The sequence below is a fragment of the Micropterus dolomieu genome, linkage group LG17, assembly GCF_021292245.1.
Source record: "Micropterus dolomieu isolate WLL.071019.BEF.003 ecotype Adirondacks linkage group LG17, ASM2129224v1, whole genome shotgun sequence".
Taxonomy (NCBI): domain Eukaryota; kingdom Metazoa; phylum Chordata; class Actinopteri; order Centrarchiformes; family Centrarchidae; genus Micropterus; species Micropterus dolomieu.
Genome location: NC_060166.1, coordinates 3508480 through 3530129, shown reverse-complemented (window position 1 = coordinate 3530129; position 21650 = coordinate 3508480). Strand labels below are relative to the sequence as shown.

The 21650-nt window shown below is 40.4% G+C and overlaps 1 protein-coding gene across 1 annotated transcript in view; it reads left to right on the top strand.

The window, feature by feature from the left end:
* The window catches only part of akap1b (A kinase (PRKA) anchor protein 1b), a 69221-nt gene extending 49054 nt beyond the window's left edge, over positions 1–20167 (top strand). Inside the window, exons 5-11 of the mRNA XM_046074370.1 lie at positions 1–128; positions 1215–1392; positions 2480–2630; positions 3843–3910; positions 4372–4445; positions 4555–4620; positions 15724–20167. Coding sequence (XP_045930326.1) covers positions 1–128; positions 1215–1392; positions 2480–2630; positions 3843–3910; positions 4372–4445; positions 4555–4620; positions 15724–15786 — 728 coding nt within the window. The 3' untranslated portion in view covers positions 15787–20167. The remainder of the gene's footprint in view (positions 129–1214; positions 1393–2479; positions 2631–3842; positions 3911–4371; positions 4446–4554; positions 4621–15723) is intronic.
* The last annotated feature ends 1483 nt before the right edge of the window (positions 20168–21650 follow it).

Sequence of the window (21650 nt, the reverse complement as noted above, 5' to 3'; positions counted from 1 at the left end):
GTACAAAGCAGCAGGTTGATAAAGCCCTGTCCTTGATTGGGAAGAAATTCAAAGATCTGGACTTAACCAACCTATATGCACCTCCACCGCCCCCACTCACGTTGCCATCACTTCCTATGACCTCCTGGGTAAGGATGTGCTCTTGGGCTGCGCTGTGCAAATATTTATTTTGAGAGTTGCTTTTTAGCTGCTACAGTATATTGGTAGACTACCAAGGCCAGGATACCTTGAAAATGCCTACATTTTTATACTTTTCAGCATATGTCAACCCAAAGGCGAGGGTCAGGCTTCATGATAAGAGATTATAGCTGCATTTTTGCTTTATGGTTAGTTGTTATTTTGCAATTTATTGCTACCCTTATCAGATCATTCATTCACATGTCCGCTCTACCTCCTGGGTGCAGTCTCTATAAGGCGCCCCTGCCTGAAAAGCCCATTTTCTTCTTATTGGCTAACTTCCTGGAAGCCTGCCGAGGAGCTTGTGAGCTGCTGTGTCTGAGTCTAACTTCTGTTTATAGACGCAGTTGCTAGTCACCATTGTTAGTCTAACACACAGAGCTCCGTTGGCAGCTCATCCTTCCACCCAACAGTCAACACTATGTTGATGTTATCCTCTTACACTAGTAAGATACTATTTAAAGTTAATAATGTTGGATTAGTCTTCATTTCATGGGGCTATTTGGAATTTCTGGGGTAATGCATACTGTGGGGGGACAAGCATTAAATACCTATCTACCAACTTCAAGCTTTAGTAAGAACTTGCTGCATTTTTGATAACTTGAAGGATTGGTAGTCCATCTAAGCCTGCTGCTAGTGTTAGACTATATTCTGTGACCCATTAGATTATGTGACCTGTAGCAGTGCAGTTGACAGTTGAGGGAAACATGCTGTTTAAGCCCATCTCTAGTCACAGCAGAAGTATGGAAAACACACCTCATAGTTTTGTTCTTATTTTAGGCAGCACTGTACCTAGAACAAATATACAGCAGCAGTAATGTTCATCTACCTCAACAGTAAAATTACAGTAAAATGACCATAATACAAGCTACAAGGTGTTCTACCTTGTTTGTTTTATTGGCCAGTGCATTACATCATGAGTTACAAGTGAGGATGCTGCTTTTTTTGTGAATAAAGTGTGGTTTTAGCTATATGGAAGACTGTACCATGGAAGCCATTTACCAGAAGAGTAACTCATGTGTCATTTGTCTTCTCAGCTTCTGCTCCCCAGTGGAGTGACAGTTGAAGTGATAGTGGTAAACATCGTGTCAGCCGGTCACGTCTTTGTCCAGCAGCACACCCATCCCACCTATCATGCTCTGCGAAGCCTTGACCAGCAGATGTTCCTCTGCTACTCCCAGCCAGGCACCCCTGCCCTTCCCTCACCTGCTGAAGGTAACCTGTGTCATACAGTGGGGTTTAACTCAGTGCATACTGATAAATGTGTGTACAGTTTTACTCATTCTTTGTCTTATGAACCTATGACTCCATAGGCAGCCAGAGGTGCATCTTCAACATTAAAAATCCCCCAGTTGCATTAATGGGCTTATGAAGCTTTGGTTAGGGAGGGGAAAAATACATCAATGGGTTTAGACTTAATTTTATTAGCAATTGTGAAAACGATAAAAAGAAAGTTAAATTGCTCCAGTGTTGTATTTAAGGAACTAGTGTTTGAATTTAGGAGAGTGGAAAGCCTGAAGCGCATTCAGTCATAGTTGGGGATGGGTTTGGATAGCTGGTTTGAGTTTGATTCAGTTCTAAGTTGGTAAAATATCAGGATTTGTTATACTCCAAGCTCCCAGAAGCTATGCTACCCTGTCCAAAAAATCACCAATACCATATCCATTTTTATTTGTTGATGTTGGCACCAGGGCCTATTCAGAAACATAATTGATAGATCTGTGTTAAAGCTAGGGAATGTAATGTTTGAGAAACGGTTAGATTTTGAAAGTATCGAGCCAGAAAAATCCCACTGCCTCTGTTCAGGCCTCTGTCCCATTTGCACTCCCCCAAAATACACCAGGTAAACTTAGCTGATGTTTAAGTACTTCACTTTCCCCAATTCAATATGAATCAATGACGCACACCTCAGGCTGATAAAACAAATCTCACAAAATGGGAAAAATGAAAGAAACAAAAATAGGTGACACTCTTCCAGTCAGGCAGTTAACAAATCACTGAGCTCAAAGCTGGGGAGAAGCTGACAATAACGGCTGGTGTGCCTCAACCTCACTAGTCTCCAGGATGGCAACACCAACATGAAACGTGTGTGGGTGTGCAGGAGAGTTAGACATTCAAATCAGTTGTGTGTCAGCAGTTGTCACCATGACAAGCGTATTGTTGTCTTGGCATACACATGAATTGCTGTTAAGTTTTACTTTTTTAGAATTTAGATAATGTATACCTATATTAAAGTCAGCTGCACTTGTTCCTTGCCAAGTCAAGACTGTACTGACACTTAAAGATCTGTCTCTGTCTTCAGTTGGTGTGATCTGTGCAGCTCCAGCGGTGGAAGGAGCCTGGTGGAGAGCTCAGGTCATCACCTTCTATAAAGAAACAAATGAAGTGGAGATTAGATACGTTGATTATGGAGGCTATGACAGAGTTAAGATCGACTCACTACGGCAAATAAGGTAGGTGTCAGAGGTCTCACTGTATTATAACTGTGTAATCCAAAAATGTAAATACATAAGGACTTCTAAACAAACATAATGTAAGATCTTCTCTGAATATAGTTTCCTTCCAATCCTGGTCAACATCGGCTTTGTAGCAGTCGCTGTGGAAATGATATGCCAGGGAACTAGGATTAAGTCTAATCCTAGACGCATGCATATGTTTATTCAGTTTTGTTGCAGTGCAGGACCAAGTGTAATCCCCCTCCAGTTTAACCAGTTGTGTATATAGTCATAGTCATAGCACCACCTGCTGGCAACAGGAAATGTAAATGCTCTGTATTTGTATAGTGTCTTTCTAGTCTTTTGCACTATATCTGCATTCACCATTCACACACATTCATGCAATTCGGGGTTCAGTATCTTGCCATAAAGACACTTCAACATGCAGCCTGGAGGAGCTGGGGATTGGGCCGCCGACTGTCCGATTAACGGGCAACCCGCTCTACCTCCTGATCCACAGTCGCTTTACCTACATGTATGAAATTTCTGTGGCACATGTATCATGTCCAGACGTACCAAAAAGCCCCCTGGAGCAATGCCCTAATCCAAACAGGAAGTCAGCCATTTTGAATTTTATGGTCATTTTTGGATGATTTACAGGCCTCCATACTTTAACAAACTCCTCCTAGAGAATTAGTCTGAAGGACTTCAGATTTTCGCTGTCTACTCTAAACCCATTGACGATTAAATGTTGTACAAACGCTGATGATTCGCCATGAAACAGGAAGCTGTTGTAACTTCAGTCTAGCTGCCCACATCTGCACCAAACTTTACATGTTTGATATGAGTCCCGCCCTGAACATATCTACAAGCCAAAATTCACCTGTAGTCCCATCGCCACCTGCTGGCAACATAAAGTGATCTACTTCAAAACTATTTCAGAAAACTCTTAACACATTGATTATGTCATGTTAGTTTTCCTTCAACGGTGTATCCTTGGCAGGGCGGCGAAGTTCCATGCTTTACCATGAAACAGGAAGTCGTCGTAACTTAACTGTACATGCTCAAATCTGTACCAAACCTTGCGTGCAATTCATAGACAAATAATGACTGAATCGAGAAAATAATAAACATATTTATCAACGATGAAAATAAAAATTTGTTCCAGCCCTATTATGAGGTATATTTCCATAAATTGTCTTTAACAGATTTCTCCTTTTTATTTTCTAGGTCTGATTTTGTAACACTACCGTTTCAAGGTGCTGAAGTATTGCTTGACAACATTGCCCCACTTCCAGGTACAAAATTGTTTGTTTTAAGACATCATTTTTGAAGGTTTTTTAAGGTTAATTTTACTATATATATTCCCCAATCCCTCACTCTTATGACAGATACTATCCCACCCTAGCCCATCCCACTGCTTATCTTTGTTTGATTGTTTGAAAATAACACAAAGAGACACGAACTCATCCAAAACAAAAAAACAGTTACTTTATTAATTTAACTTGAGTAAGTTGTATAGTCACGTGCAATCGATCTGAAGTAAACAATTGTTTGGAAGATGAAGGAAACTAGCATTATAATATATATATTTTTAAAGAGTATGTGAATTGTATCCAGCAAATTTAGTGTCATTTCATTCAGTGGTGACTTAATTTTAAATGATCTATTGTGTGGGGAGTGGTTTTATTATTATTTCATTTGAAAAAAATAAAAATAAATTTCACCTTTCCGTGTTCTGGCATATGTCCTTGATCAGGAGAGGATCGTTTTTCACCGGAGGCCACAGCAGCATTAGAGGAGATGACCAGAGGAGTGGCATTGCTGGCACAGGTAAGACCACTCCCACTACACTGCTACAGGTTGTCAAAGTCAACTATAACAAACAATAACAAACAAGCAATCTCTCCCCCCACCCCCCCCCCCACCCCCCCACCCCCAGGTCTCAAACTACGATAACAACACAGGCCTCCCACTGGTCCACCTGTGGAACATGGTTGGAGATGAGGTACGATACTTGTATATACCATGGACCTCATTTCTAAAAATGTTTTTCTGATTATGTGCTTCCGTTTGATTCAGAAAGATACTAAGCATAAAAACCTTCCTTATGCAGGTTCTGAGAAGCCCATTTGTAACTTACACACCTGTGATCTATAAATCTCAAATTCACATAAATTTGATGGCATCTGCGTTACAATCAGCGACTTCCCCTTAATGCAGGGCTCCAGACTGCGGCCAAAATGGACCCTTTTTTTGAGTGTGCGCTTTTGTGAAATTTTATTTAGATTTTTAGTTTGAATTTTGAATTTGTTTCATTAACTGTTTTTACGTCATTTTGTTCTCAACGACATATAGGATGTACAGTAAGGATTTTTAAATTTGAACTATTTTGTTTGAGTTCTGATGTGTGTGTTCCCTTCACTTTTTGGAGCAGTGTGGAGTTTATTATGCAACAACAATTACAGTTGCTGTAGTTTCAAAATCAGATTACTCCACCATACTTTGGTATGCAGATATGCCACTAGCATCTTCTGAAAAGGTGAGTCCTGCTGTTTATTTTGATATGTTTCCCTTCAAGGCTACAAGCACTTCGCTACTTATTCACCTATGACTCAGCTGTGTGTTTTAAAAAAAAGATTACTCCGACCTGCTTGTGCCCCTCCACACACACGCGCACACAATTATATATATATATACACAATATTTATATTACAACAATAACTTTAGTAACAGCAAAAACTGTGAAATAGAGCAAGGGGAACATGTTACTCTCAGGAGGAGGCATCAAGAAGGAGCACTGCTGATGCACTATCCACAAACTGTAACTAGTGTAAATTTGTGTATGAGTATAATATAACATTAAATAAAAAGTAGTATTTATAGATTACATTTTCTTTGGATAATCTGCTTACAGATAGTTTATAGAGTAATGGTAACATTTCAACAGCTTATTAGTTCAGATTCAGTTCAATTGTTTCACAAATAAAACTATGTTCTGATTATAATTTCAGATAATAAGTCTATACTATATAGCTGACCACTAGTATATCCAGTTTCATTTTTGTGGGTTAAATCCTTGTGCAAGAAAAATGCTTTACATTGTGGTCAGGCTTTCATTTGTTAATGTTAAATACTAACTTGTCAATAATCATAAACAATCATGCATAACGAGTTCAGCAATTTCGAAAGTTAGCAGGTCAACCTTTTTTGATGTCCCACCCCATCCAGGCTGTGATTGGTCGGTTCACAAAGTGACATTGAAAATTTGCAGTAATGATGTTGTAATGCTTAAATGATGTAATACGTTGATGAAGAAGGTAGAATTCTTTTGTTTTTCCTTGTATGAAATGTTCTGTTAAACTAAAGTGACGGGATTTTTTATTCTTTGGCTAAATGGTTAGTGTAGCTTAAGGCTTATTTCTGTGACAAAGCTACAACTTACAAAAGGTTAACATGTTGAAATATCTAGAGATTAGGCTTAAACAAATCAAACTAGAATTTGGTATTACCGGTTTGTGAAAAATCTGGCTTGGGCCTGTGGACTAGTAGACTACATTACATATTGAATATATGTGGATTAGATTTAAAATTTTACACATCTAGTTGGATCTTGACTGTAGTGGCAAGACAAAAAAACAAAGTCAGTGAAATGCTGATAAAACATGGTCGGACATGCCTATTTGACAAACTCACTTTCTAACTAAATTCTGCAGCTGCACCATGATATATCTTCTGTAATTAATGTGCTTGAATAACCGCTGTAATATGGACTGAAGACATGAAACAGCTTGTCTGACTCTGTAAGAGGGAAGAGACAAAGAAACTGAGCCGCAAGTTAGGTTCACATAGTTTAAATTACTAGTCTTTATGGAATGGTGAAGTGAAATTAAGTTTAACTCCATTCTGCTACTTAGCAGACAATATACAGTAATACAAAATCAATTGCAACCTTGTTTTATATTTTTGGATTTCTAGTCTTAAAATTGACCATTAGTACCTCCTGAAGGTCAAATCATATTTTTAAAAGACACATAAGCAAAATTTGACACCATTAAAACTTAAACAAATTAGATTACTTTTTTAAAAAGACATTTTGTTTATACAATCATTTGTATAAACCTACTTACTGGTAATAAAGTTATGAATAATAATATTTGGGGATATTATTATTTAGCGCTCGTATTGGGGGCACCACCTGAAATTCCATTCGCCTAAGGCCTTCAGGACGCCTTAGGTATGGTTTTAATAGTTACACAATTATTCACTAGTGATCAGTTAGTTAATAATTGCTAATCATTTTGAATCAGTTTAATCAATCAGTCAGTCTCATATCAAAGTTGTTAATCCTCTGTCCATTGACCTGGATTTAAACAGTACACAAACACAGTTCCTGTGATTAAGGTGAAATTTATTAACTAACTAAAGTGAATAAAAAGTAAAGTTAAATATATCAAAGACCTACAACAATAATGATTAAACAAACAGAGTGCAATCAATGAGTGTAAGAGAATTCAATGTGAGTCTAGTTGGTCTATTGTGGGAAAGGATTTGATTCTAAGGGAGCAAGATAACTAATGAACGCAAGTTATATAATCACGAAGTTAAATTTGGCTTGGAGTTTTGGGCTAAAATGACTATGGATTAAAGGCTAAATGATTAAAGATAAAGAACATCACCTCGACCACAGAATGTAGTTTGTTTGTGTTACTGCTTGTTGGTTTCTCAGCCGGTTGGTGTTCAGACGGCCCCACGACTAGTTAAAGCTTAGGTCCTTGGCGTCCACAGTTTCAGCAGCTTGGCACGCCAGGACCGGCTTTTTACTAGCAGGTTCAAAGTTGCGTGGCTCAAACGGTCGCATAACTCTTACCAAACAAAAGAAAGTAAATTCAGCGAAGGTTCACGTGAATATGGCTAAGTAAGTTGCAGGAAGACGAAGAAAATTTCACGGACAATGCCGGGCCGTTGCTTGGACACGGAGCACGCTCCGATGCTGAGCGTAAGCGTGCCAAGAGACGAGCGAAGAGAAGAGCGCATGGCGCTGTGTTTTTGTTGCCTGGGGCGTGTTCCCAGGGGGAGGGCTTTGTTTCCCCCGAGACTTCTGTGTCTTAAATTAAACAAATTCTTAGTCTATTTGCGCGTATTTCAATCAAATACCTTTCCACAATCAACTCTTGTGAAGTTCTTAATTTTTCCAATTCAATTTCAATTCAATTTTATTTATATAGCGCCAAATCACAACAGTTATCTCACAGCGCTTTTCATAAAAGAGCAGTTCTAGACCATACTCTGTGATGTTATTTACAGAAGCCCAACAGTTCCACCAAGAGCAAGCACTAGGCGACCGAGGCAAGGAAAAACTTCCTTTTAAGAGGCAGAAACCTCGAGCAGAACCATGGCTCAGGGTGGGCGGCCATCTGCCTCGACCGGTTGGGGGGTGAAGGAGAGAGAGGGAGAGAGAGAGATGGAAGGAGAGAGAGAGGGGAGGGAGGCAGCCTACACAATATACACACAGAGGTACAGACAGTAAAGGTGATGTTGCTATAGACTAAATGAAAAATGGTACAGATATTTATAGTAGTGTTAATGGTAACAATCGTAATGTTAATGATTATAATAACAATAATAACTATCTCAGAACAGCCTGAAGACATTGATCATAGCATGATCATTAAGGCATTTTCAGGCATTGGCTATGTGTTGGTTATTGTCTGTGCTGCTGTGCGCATAATATTGAAACACTGTGCAGCGCAGTTACATATCTGACCAGCAGAGGATCAGAGATGTGACCCTCATTGCTTCCCTATAAGGTGCAGACAGAGACACTGTCACCTTGTGTAAAGGCGTTTGTTTTTGACCAACCACTGATTAGTTTCCTCACATTCACAGCCTCATTATTGATGGCAGCACATCTCGAAGATGGCAACACGTCTGTCTGTGTGATTGTCTCTGAAAAGTTGCACTTGTTTCGGGTAAAGAAGGCTTCTGTCCTCGATACGTAAATCTGATTGGCATTGGCTGTTCTTTGTTGTACCGTGTTTACTAACTTTGAGCAGCATGTGTGGAAGCCTCCACAGGGCCGTGTACTCCCGTGCAGGACTTTCAAATGTAATTGCTACAGGCTGGCGGACGTGTGCATCTGTCTGTGCACCGGACATGAAATCATTGCCCCTGCCGCTGTTCTTCCCCTCTGATGATGTGGACTTGGCCCCTCTGATCATGGCCCCTCTGATCATGGCTTTAGAATAAAATGTTACTATATATGAAAGCTGAGGTGTCTGATTGTTCTGTTGCTGTTGATTTCAGGGAATGTGCAACCCAACCCAGGCCCAGACTCTGTTATAAGTTAGAAGAATCAGAAGGAGCTTTATTGCCAAGTAGTGTTTTACGCATAAAACACTACTTGGCAATAAAGCTTACTAACACCAAATTTGCTCTGGTGTTAAGGTGCTACACGTAGATAGACATACAGCTGACATAAATAGATGTAGAAATAAACAAATGCAACTAATATAAGAATAACACAAGAATAGAGAAAAATAATACAACTGACAATATAAAAAAATAAAAATAACAATGGAACAACAACAATTTACAATTAACAACAAATATGTACAATGTGCCAGGTTCGTGCATGATATGAGATGAAGTGATATTTACATGTGCAGAGACGATTGTATTATTTGAAAGGGGGGGCCCGGGCTTTGTTGATAAGGCTAGCTGCAGACGGGAAGAAGCTGTTTTGGTCCCGATGGACCGCAGCCTCCTGCCAGAGGGGAGAGTCTGAAACAGTTTGTGTGGATGGGAGGCGTCAGCTGCAATCTTTCCTGCTCGCCTCAGAGTCCTGGAGGTGTACAGGTCCTGAAGTGATGGAAGATTGCAGCCAATCACCTCCTCTGCAGAGCGAATGATGCGCTGCAGCCCGCCCTTGTCCCTGGCAGTGGCAGCAGCGTACCAGATGGTGATGGAGGAGGTGAGGATGGACTCAATGATGGCGGTGTAGAAGTGCACCATCATTGTCTTTGGCAGGCTGAACTTCTTCAACTGCCGCAGGAAGTACATCCTCTGCTGGGCCTTCTTGGTGAGGGAGGTGATGTTCAGCTCCCACTTGAGGTCCTGGGAGATGATGGTGCCCAGGAAGCGGAAAGTGTCCACTCAGGATGATGGGGGAGGGTGGGGCTGTGCTCTTTCTGAAGTCCACGACCATCTCCACTGTCTTCAGAGCGTTGAGCTCCAGACTGTTCTGGCTGCACCAGGTCACCAGAGATGAGCCCAATGAGGGTGGTGTCGTCCGCAAACTTCAGGAGCTTGACAGACTGGTGACTGGAGGTGCAGCTGTTGGTGTACAGGGAGAAGAGAAGAGGGGAAAGAACGAAGCCTTGAGCCGAACCGGTGCTGATGGTCCTGGAGTCAGACATGTTTTCTTCATCTTCACGTGCTGCTTCCTGTCTGTCAGGAATTCAGTGATCCACCTGCAGGTGGAGTCAGGCACGTTTAGCTGGGAGAGCTTGTCCTGCAGCAGGGCCGGGATGATGGTGTTGAAAGCAGAGCTGAAGTCCACAAACAGGATCCTGGTGTAGGTTCCTGGGGAGTCCAGGTGCTGGAGAATGTAATGAAGGGCCATGTTTACTGCATATAGACCTGTTGGCTCTGTAGGCGAACTGCAGGGGGTCCAGGGATGATGGTGGAGGCTTTGAAGCAGGCTGGCACATGGCATGACTCCAGTGTTAAAAATGTCTGTGAACACCGGAGACAGCTGATCAGCACAGTGCTTCAGGGTGGATGGGGAGACAGAGTCCGGCCCCACTGCTTTGTGAGGTTTCTGCCTCCTGAATAGTCTGTTGATGTTCCTCTCTAGGATGGTAAGAGAGGGGGATGAGGTGGTGGACTGTGGCCAATCAGTGGTGTGACGGGGGATGGTGTCAGGTCTGTCCCATTGTCTTTCAAAGCGACAGTAAAACTTGTTCAACTCGTTGGCAAGGCATGGGTCATTCATGGAGTGGGGGGATTTAGGTTTGTAGCTGGTGATCTATCTGAAGTCTCTCCAGACAGAAGCAGAGTCATTCCTTGAGAACTGGTGTTGTAGTCTCTCTGTGTACAGCTGTTTAACATCTTGCACTTCCTTGCTAAACCTGTACTTAATGGGGTGGTGGCTGTATAGATAAGATGCCTGCCTTTGGTGTGGGAGACCTGGGTTCAATTCCCACTGTGAGACATCCACCATTGTGTCCCCGAGCAAGACTTAACCCCTAGTTGCTCCAGAGTTGTGCAAATTCTGAGATGTATAGCAATTGTAAGTCGCTTTGGATAAAAGCGTCAGCTAAATGAATAAATGTAAATGAATGTACTTTGACTCCTTAAACCTGGCCCTGTCACCCTAAACGCCTCTTCCTTTTCCAAACTCAGCTGTCTGAGCTTAGCTGTGAACCAGGGTTTGTCATTGTTATAACTCACCCTGGTGCGTGTTGGAGTGCAGCTGTCCTCACAGAAGCTGATGTAGCATGTCACAGCCTCTGTAATCTCATCACCGCCAAGAACCATAAAAAGGGGGTTTGTCTGCTCCACACACAGTATCTGGTCGGCCAGCTTGCGCTGTGCATCGTGCACGTTGCCGTGCAGCAGAATGTAAACACCGATCAGAATGAATGAAGCAAACTCAAAACAGTAAAACAGTTTACACTTTATGATTAAATATTCCAGATTAGGAGAACAGTGCTGCTGAATCACCATTGTTAATATAAAAACAGATACCTCCACCTTTTGTTTTGCCAGAGAGTTCTGTGTCGCAGTCCGCTCTAACAGTTAGAAGCCTGCCAGCTGCAGTGCTGAGCCCGGTATAAGTTCAGACAGCCAGGTTTCTGTGAAGCACAGAACAGAAGCTGTATAAAAGTCTGTTTTTCCGCACCAGAAGCTGAGGTTCGTTCAGTTTGTTCCCCACCGGAAGCTGAAGTTCGTCCAGTTTGTTGCACAGTGAGCGCACGTTGGAGAGAAATATTGCCGGTAGCAGTATGCGGAATCCCCGCCGGCAAAGACGCACGAGCGACCTGGCTCTTTTCCCTCTCCTGTAGCGCTTCACAGCGCGAGCAACAGCGATAGAACCCTTCACCAAAATGTCCAATAATTCCCTGATGACACGAGAAAAGTGGGAAATAAATCCGTTGGAGTGGTTCCCCTGATGTTCATGAGCTCCTCCCTGGTGAAAGAGCACCGGGAATCACAGCCAAAAACTGAATTACCACACAAAAACAAAACAAAGCGCACCTAATACCGAGGCAGCTATACTCAGCGCCATCTTGGAGTCACATTTTTCATCTCAATGAGTTTTTTCCGGTTAAATTAAGGTATAATTAGATAATAGCTATAATATTGATAATTCTTGTACATGATAGCATGAATAGCACAAACACAGTGAATAGATATAAGCGGCATAAGATAATACAGTATTGTATTAAACAGCAAGAGGGCCGGCTTGGGATCTGTCCTACATCCTTTCAGCTTTTTAAGCTCATGCCAACGAGTAAAAGCAAGTCCCATATGTACGGTTATCTTTTTCTCTGTCACTGTTTTTCTCTTCTTCACTTCCTCCAACTGCATCTTCGGGCTCTTCGCAGTCTCTGCCATGATATTCTTACTAACAAAACCGAGCTAGCTTCCTCTCATAGCTAGCTTGCTGAAAAGTCGTGTTGGTGTGTGTTGGTGTGTGTTGTCATAAAGTATTACACTTTTGTTGCAAAAAGGTTCCCTGTCTGGAATTCCAGTGTTACATAGGAACTGCAGTCTCGCAGTGGCAATGACAGAGATGCCATTCTCCTTATTACAAGTCAGTATACCATGATTTTGAAGATGTTATTTTAAGATTAACTGAGTGTTGGCTTACTGTTTTCTTACTTCTGCTTCAATTAGTCTTATACCATGGTTGCAGACATCCATGACGACACTTTGTAATTTTGATTTATCGCAGTCCTAAAATTGTTGAATCGCTGCATAATGTCATGTCTGAAGTTCATTAATTTCTGCTTAAGTTCAGTTGTCAGGTCTTGCCCAGGGTTTGGATTGGTGGTAAAGGTCCCTCTACTCGATGCCAGATTCCATCGTCTCCACGGTTTTCTTTCCCCTCGTCGTAGTTTTTAGATTTCCCCAAAATTTTCTTGCCTCTAGAAAAATGTCTAGGCCAGGGCGATGCCATCAAGGGAAACTATAATGCGTCACGGAGGTGCTTAGGCCCCAGAACAATAACTTCAGTTTTATCTGAGTTTAACATTAGAAAATTACAGGTCATCCAGGTTTTAACATCCTGAACGCACATTTGAAGTTTAGCTAACTGATGAGTTTCATCTGGCTTAATCGAAAGATATAATTGAGTATCATCTGATTAACAATGAAAATTTATGGAATATTTCCTGATAATATTGCCTAAAGGAAGCATATATAAAGTGAAGAGGATTGGTCCGAGCACAGATCCTTGTGGAACTCCGTGACTAACTTTGGCGTGCATGGAGGACTCATCGTTAACATGTACAAACTGAAATCGATCTGATAAATAGGACTTAAACCAGCTTAGAACGATTCCTTTAGTGCCAATGAAATGTTCCAGTCTCAGAACAGTACAGAGTCCTTTGTCTGATGCAAGGAGGAGGTCGTTAGTAATTTTCACCAGTGCTGTCTCTGTGCTATGATGAGCTCTAAATCCTGACTGAAAATCCTCAAATAAACTATTGCTCTGTAGAAAGTCACACAGCTGTTTAGCAACTGCTTTCTCCAGAACCTTAGAGAGAAATGGAAGGTTAGGTATAGGTCTATAGTTGGCTAAAACATCCGGATCAAGTTTGGGCTTTTTCAGAAGAGGTTTAATTACAGCTACTTTAAAGTACTGTGGTACATAGCCTGTTGATAGAGATAGATTGATCATATCTAGTATAGAAGCGCTGACTAAGGGTAAAACATCTTTAAGCAGCCTAGTCGGGATGGGGTCTAAGAGGCAGGTTGATGGTTTAGATGAAGAAATTATTGAAGTTAGTTGGTAAAGATTGAGGGAAGCAAAACAGTCTAAACATGTATCTGGTCCTACAGCTGTTTCTAAGGTTCCTGAGTTAAGAGATAAGTCGGTGCCAGTTGAGGGCAGGTCTTGGTGAATTTTGTCTCTAATAGCTAGAATTTTATCATTAAAGAAGCTCATGAAGTCGTCACTACTGAGAGCTATGGGAATACTTGGCTCAATAGAGCTGTGACTCTCTGTCAGCCTGGCTACAGTGCTGAAAAGAAACCGCGGGGTTGTTCCTATTTTCCTCTGTTAATAACAAGTAGTACGCTGCTCTGGGATTACAATGAGCTGCAGAAAGTAGGAGAGGGAGAAAGAGAAGCCATCACTAGCTGCTGAGGTAAAGTCGCGAACACCTAAGCTAAAGTACGGTAGCGCTAGCTACCTAAACTTTTTGAAAACAACTATGAGATTAAACGAGTAGTTAGGCAAAACTACTGTAAGAATAAGTGTTTAGTGGACAGTTAGCCGCTGTAATGACAAATCTAACTAATTTAACTGGATTTAGTCAGAGCAGCAAAACACGCTATCAACACACAAGCACCGGAAATAGAAATTCGCTTACCACAGCATGTTGGCACGTAACCAGCAATTTCCGACGTCAAGAGCCCCCCTCAATTCATTCAAAGACCTGATTCTTTTTTCTTTTTTTTTTGTAACATTTTAAAACCACTTCTCAGAAGTGGAATTAGTGATATTATAATATTGATTTAGTGATGGCTGTAGATTGCACAGCACAAATCTGAATTCTGTCGGAGTGTGTAAATCATCCAAAAATGACTATAAAATTCAAAATGGCTGACTTCCTGTTGGGTTTAGAGCATCACTCCAAGAGGCTTTTTGGTACGACTGGACATTATACATCTGCCACAGAAATTTCATACATGTAGGTGAAACGTGCAGTGGGGGCTGCTTCGTTGAAGGTCACTTCCTGTTGCCAGCAGGTGGTGCTATGACTATGGGTGAATTTCGGCATTTACATGTGTTCAGGGTAGGACTCTTAATAAACGTGTAAATTTTGGTAGAGATCTGAGCATTTACAATTAAGTTACAACAGCTTCCTGTGTCATGGTGGCGCTATGACTTTGAGTGAATATTGGCATATGGAGCAGAATCAGAATCAGCTTTATTGCCAAGTATGTGCACACATGAGGAATTTGACTCTGGATTGTACATTGCTCATAATGTGCTTACTCATACAAAATTCACTATAATAAAAATAAAATCAGACTTCAGTGTAGACAACACAAATATACACACGTATGTGTTCAAGGCGTGCCTTGCCTGCATGTGTGTTGACTCAGCACGGAGGATATTAAATACGAAAAGTCATCCTGTTGCTAAAAGAGAAACATATCTAAAAGCAACACCAAATACCTGAGAGCCTTACTGCATTATATTCGGGCGGGTTGCCCGTTAATCGGAAGGTCGGCGGTTCAATCCCCGGCTCCTCCAGGCTGCATGTTGAAGTATTCTTGGGCAAGATACTGAACCCCGAATTGCCCCTGGTGGCTGTTCCACCAGTGTATGAATGTGTGTGAATGTTAGTTTCTGTTTGAGCACTTAGGCTCAGTGAATGAATGTGTGTGACTGGTGAATGCAGATGTAGTCTAAAAGCGCTTTGAGTGGTCGAAAAGACTAGAAAGGTGCTATGCAAATACGGAGCATTTACATTTATTCTTTGTTATAGATTTTGAATTGTCACCTGCTGCCTCACTTTTGTTTCCCTTTACCTAAATAAAAACACCATAAATTGATTCAGAAACATTAACCAGAATGCAGGAAATGAAGTGTTTTAATACTCCAAATTTTCATATAATTTGTGAGCTAAGTGTCTCATCACACCCCTGCTGGTGAATTCCGTCAGTTTTTAGATAAGGCTACAACACATTCATATTTTGGCAATAAAAATGTAATATAATTTCCTTGTTTTCACTTTCCAACAGTGTACCTTTTTAAAGGTGTGTAGCTGACTTAACCGATTACAGCTCAAATGGGCATGGCGGTAATTCACCTGTAGCCCACCTTAATTCACCTCCCATTATTAATATGAATGTTTTCTTCTTCTTTCAGGTGATTTCAGTGAACCGTACGCTGGCAGAGAGGGGCCTAGGTGTATGGGTGGATGGATTTTGAACTCCTAACACACCATTTTCACCCCATTCTCTTGTGATCAGCAGTCTGTGACATGAGTCATCCTAGGGTCCCAGGCATCTCTGGATCTAAGAAGATTGTTTTTCTTTTTTCTTGTTTTTTTTGACCCCCTTGAAAATAAATTAAAAATTGTTTGCAGGTATAATCTAACAGAACACAGCACTGCTTCAAAATAAGACAACATTCCTCTGTTGTTCTTGTTCACAAAAAAACTTAAAGATGTAAAGGAAGAGGTACTAGTGCATTTTTAAAAAAAAAAAACAAATCTATATTGTAACTAAATAAAGGTTCAACCAGTATTTTTTTTCCTGCCCCATCCTAACTTAATGTTTAATCTTAGCATTTGCTGACTGATATGCATCATAATGCTGTGTGGACAAACACCTCCATCAGTCTATGTAAACACTTTTCAGTTTAATTGACACCTCAGCAATACAGGGGGTTTGGGGGTTCTTGTCTGGGTAGAATGTGGCAGCAGAAAGGCTATAGAGACTAAACGGGTCCATGCACAGCAAAGAGCAGAAGAGGTTAGAGGGGTGGTACTTGGTGGAGCACCCAGCTAGTCTGCCAGGTCTTTTTTATTTCTCACTTTGTACATCCTCAATTTCTTTCCTCAACACCTCTTCTTGCATCTTAGTCTCTTCAACCCGAGATGCATGCGGAAGATGAGGGGAAGAGATGCAAGGAGAGAGGAGTCAAGGCAACAGGCTTTTAACATAGGAGACATCCTTGCTTTGAAGCAATGCCAATTAAATATGACGTGTACATCATTTGTCCATTGTTTTGTTATAGCCTGAAGCTTTATTTTCTGATCTGTCAAAAGAGCATACCGATTATCGGCACCAATAGCCTACATAATGACTCCATATCATATCTTCCAGAAAAATGTCTGTCAGCATTATGACATGTAGAAACATCTCGATGTTGCAATTATGAGTAATAGAAAATTTGACCAACAGATTACAGTAGGCCATCATGTATGCCTACATAGAAATTTAGTAGCTAATTCCCAGGCTTTTTTGGCTGTGTGCTTTTTACCTGTAAACAGGTGATCCTTTTCAGCCCTCAGCCTGATGAGGGTGAGAGTTTCATCATCAGTCCCTGTGCATCCTCACTCATATAGGAGCCTTTTAGGAATTGAGATGCCCTTCAAGATGACACACTGATCAAGTTCCAGGTCACAGGCAGGAGGAGAAAAGAGACAATGAGGCACAAATGAGGGGAAATGAGAAGAGTCCACAGACTTCTCTGGGGTCTCCATCCAGAGCTGCTGCTGCACCTCCAGCTAGGACAGAGGAGCGAGGTGGTTGCCGTTGCTCTGCTATTCTCCACCAACTTGCACTGCGTTACAGGAGCCTGGAATTTCAACTTACCATACAAAATGCTGTTGAACAGCTTTTCAAATTGGTGCTCAAAAGTTGGCAAGATTACTGCAACTGCAATTTCTGACAGCATGTTAGCAAGCCAAAGTATGGCTGATGATGTACAACATTACGTAAGGACTGTTTGTAATCTGTTTTTAAAGACTGGCATAACTGTAAAGATGCACTCTGAAGATTTTTTTATCCCCAAAGTCCTGAAAGATGATTTTAAATAATTTGCACACAAAGAATTATTATACAAGATGAAAATTTTTAAAACTCCATGCCATAACATACTCAAAGTACATTTTTTAAGTCTTATCAAAACACAGGTGGGAAAAAAAAGCTGCTGGAGGTCGTTGACTTGTGTTGACTGATAAACCATTAAAGACTAAATAATGTTAATAAGTCAGACTGATGTGGGAAAGAAACACTGTACAATTTCGTTTGCAGTGCTGCTCTTCGGTGTTGACCTAATTGTGTTAAGCAAACCAGTTTTTCATTAGTATGCATGGTAAACCAGCCCAGGAGCACCTCTGTTTTCTGCTCTTTGCTGTGCAGACGTGTGTCTCGGGGTCTCTGTCATCTGTCAGCCTGTGTGTAAACGGGCATTGTGATGCAGTACATAGCAGGACCTTGTTCTTCACATGTGGATAACAGAGTTGATTTTGATTATCGAATTGACACAAGCCTGGATTTTTTTAAATCTGTTCTGATTTCATGGGCCTGTATATCAAAGCAAGTTCAACTTGGTCTGGCCCTTTTGGGAATCCCTGGTTTCATAACTGGTATCACAAAGCTGGTTATATCAACTGCCTTGTAAACTCTGGGCTTTCTTGTCTGACTGTGAGCACTATCAGGTGAAAGAGGTGTTAATTACAAACATTATCAGAACTCTGTGACTGTACTTACTATGACATGAGCTGAAACTGTGATATCCAGTGGGAGATTGTGTTACTGAGGCAGGAAAAATATTTGACTAGGGGAAATGTGTTTAATATAAAAACACAACTTGAGCAGTATACCAAACTGTAGAAAATTATATTTAAATATTAAAAGTAAGGCTTTAAGTGTAGTAATGATCATACCCATTTAAATGTTTGGCTTTTTTTCTCCCAAGATAAGCAAAATGTATTATTTTTCATCACAAAGTTGCTCTAATGTTCTCCTCATTCAGATGTAAATCATCATTCATGATGGCCTGTTTAGTGTAAGATTGCTTTAAAACCCAGAGTGCCAACTGGAAAGCCAACAAAGTGATTTTACTGATCTATGAAAGTGTTTGTTGATCTTATTGTCACTTTACCATAATTTTTCTGTGATCTGATTTGTCAGAATGCAGGCTGTTGACAGGTTTTGATCTGATCCTCTGAAGTAGCATATGTCATCATGGTAATCTTACCTGAAGTGAGCCAGCTTTGTGATACAGAAAAGTGTGAGTCAAGCTAAAAAATAGCTGGCTAATATGCTCCTCTCACTTCATGATACAGGCCCCCAAATGGGAACAGTTTTGCTATTGAAATTCATTAAGATTTCATAGTGTAATTATGCTGCCTTTTCTACAAAATAAGTCCAGTGTCACTCGAGATCTTCTGTTTGAAAAAAGACATACGTCTCCAGGATGAGAATTAACAAAATAATTTTAGATGGCTAATGTCAGGTAGAGAGGTGTTGTATAAAGTAGGATCAGAAAAGCAGAGCTCATTGTGAAAAGCTTGGCTTAAGTAAGCCGAACAAACCAGGATTACACTTGTATAAACCCAACTCAAAGCAAATATGAACAGTTAAATCTTGGTTTAAGTAAGACAAGTTTTTATGATGATTTATTTAAACCTACTTCATTAAACTGAAAACAAGCTCTGTTACCCAGTTATCTTGCTCAATGAAACACCTGTCTGTAGGTAAACCACATCACTGGTACCTGCTAAGCAAGAAGAACCACAGTCCCTCGACATATTACAACATTTTATTGCTTTTCAGTTAAATCTGAAGGTGTCTTGTCACCGTAGTATAGACCTGTTTTTTCAGACATGGAATCAGAATGTTTATCAAATGTTATGAAGTCAGACCCATCCCTGTGTTTGCACACCTTATATGGCAATGTTGGATTCAGCCTGAAAGTGCTAAAAGAACCATCTAAGGGATTAATTTCCACCATGAATGTAATTTTAAATATAAACTCCATGTATGTCATACTTTTATTGGGTCTCTCTTCAGTGGGAATGAAATCACTGTTGTTCCAGCAATAATGCAGCTTCATTTTGACAAAGTACTGAATGGGGAAATAGGTGTGCTTTAAGTGTTACATTTCAAACACTATGAACTAGGAAAGTTGCAAAGCTGTGTAACTGTCAAGACTTAATTCATAAATTCAATAATGTATCTCAGGAATGGTCAATTCCCTGTTTGATTAGTGAAAGGGGGATGAATTTGCTTGAAAAGATGAAATTCTTATGTTTTGACTGACTTGCATACAAGTATGAGTGCTTGAAGGTGTCCACATGTTGGTGCTGGAATTGGAGCAGTAGCCATATTGTCTGTTGTTGGCTTGCGTGCATCCTCCTTCTGTTTCACATTAATGGTCTGTCCCTTCTTTTTTACATCCACATTAAATATGCCATACTACTAGATTTACCCCCTTTACACAAACACAAAATCCCTTGCTACACCTCAAAATCTGTTTGATCAAACTAGAGTTTTGTTAATTCCGCTGTAAATAAGATATTTGACTGTACTTTTCTATAACACTGGAGAGAAAGATATAAAGGGAACATTATTATTATTTGTTTTTTTTTGGTCCTGCCTCTTTCAGTCACTCAATGTTCTCAAACTCTGGGACTGATTTTTAAGTGTTTGCATCATTTGATTATTTAAATGGTTGTTAAGCTCTTGTGCCCAAAAGCATTTATCATGTACAGACCAGTTTTTGCTAGGCTCATCTTAAGTTTGATTTGTTGAGTGTACAGATCTATTAGGGGGGATAATAAAAGTTATTGAAAGTGTTTATGGTACTTTCTTTTTTCACATCTTTAATGGTGAAGGGGCTTTTTGGAAACTCTCTCTGTCAACCTGTGCTGGTCCCTTGCTCACCACATCAATTTATAACTGGAGAGGCAGGTGTGCTGGTAAGCATAATGAGACTGCTCTCCACTTCAATAGGCACAGGTAGACCTATGGGGAAGATTAACATAAAAAATAATTATTTTTAGTAAGCTGACATTCATACGTTCGTTTCGAGCAGTGAAAAATTTGTTGGAGGCCTAAACTTACCAGCATAGTCAGATTCTTTGATATCTAAGATGAAGGTAGAGGTGAATAATGATGGACCTGCTATGAAATAATAAAGGTATAAAAGAAATTGACTCAATTGAAATGACTTGTGTTCTTAGCAACAACAGTAGGAGCTGTGTTACTGACACCTGTGACTATCTTCCAGCCATGTTCTTTAAAGTGATTCTGGAGATGGTAAGAGTAAGAGGCCAAAATGGGCATATGTTGTATTGTTCTGTTTTGCTTGATGAACAGAACAATACAATACATTCCTTTATAGTATGTTATTTAGTATGTTGTTCATTTCCCTGGATGTTGAGTATTGGAAAACATTGAAAGAGCAGGATAAGCCAGTCTAGATATACCTTCAGACTTTGTATGTAGAACTCCAGAAATGGACGGTTGAAGCCACATTCATAATATTTTTAGTTAGCAAATCTTTAGTTGCGTCAATACCTAACTATTTAACAGTCTTTTTCACCAAAATTCTGCATATACTATCATTATCTATATCAAATAGACTTAAGATTTCACACTTTCCTATGTTAAGCAGTAATCCCGAAGCCTTTGAAAATTTATGACTTAATTCTAGAGTTGTATCAATTAAATAAAGTATCATCTGCTAGTTTGAATTTCTTTTAGAAATATAGATAAACCATTTATATTGGGGCTATTTAAAATCTTTAACTTAGTTTTATTTATTTAGTACCAATACACAACAAAAGTTTTCTCATTGCGCTTTTCATATAGCGCAGGTCTAGACCGTACTGTGATATTAGAGAGACCAAACAAATCCCTCCATGGGCGAGCACTTGGCAAAACAGGCAAGGAAAAACCTTTTAAGAAGCAGAAACCTCAAACAGGACCACGGCTCAGGGTGGGCGACCGTCTGCCTCGACTGGTTGGGGTTGAGGGAGAGAACTCGGGGGTTGGGGAGCAGCAGCGAACATAATGATAATGATAATTAGTGTGAGAGCTATAGTTCTGCAAGTCTTTGGCATATGATGGATTGTTTTTCCTGTTGGTGGCACTACAGGATTTGAAAAATTGCTGATGGAGCAGCACTTTGAAGCGGTAGCAGTCACAGCTGACAGCTCTCATACATATTTTTTTTTTCCAAAATGCCCTTTCTAGTTCTTTATATATATTTTTAGTTTGGCACCTATCTTTTCCTGTGCGGTTTGTCCCACACACTTCGTTTCAACTTCAAATTGT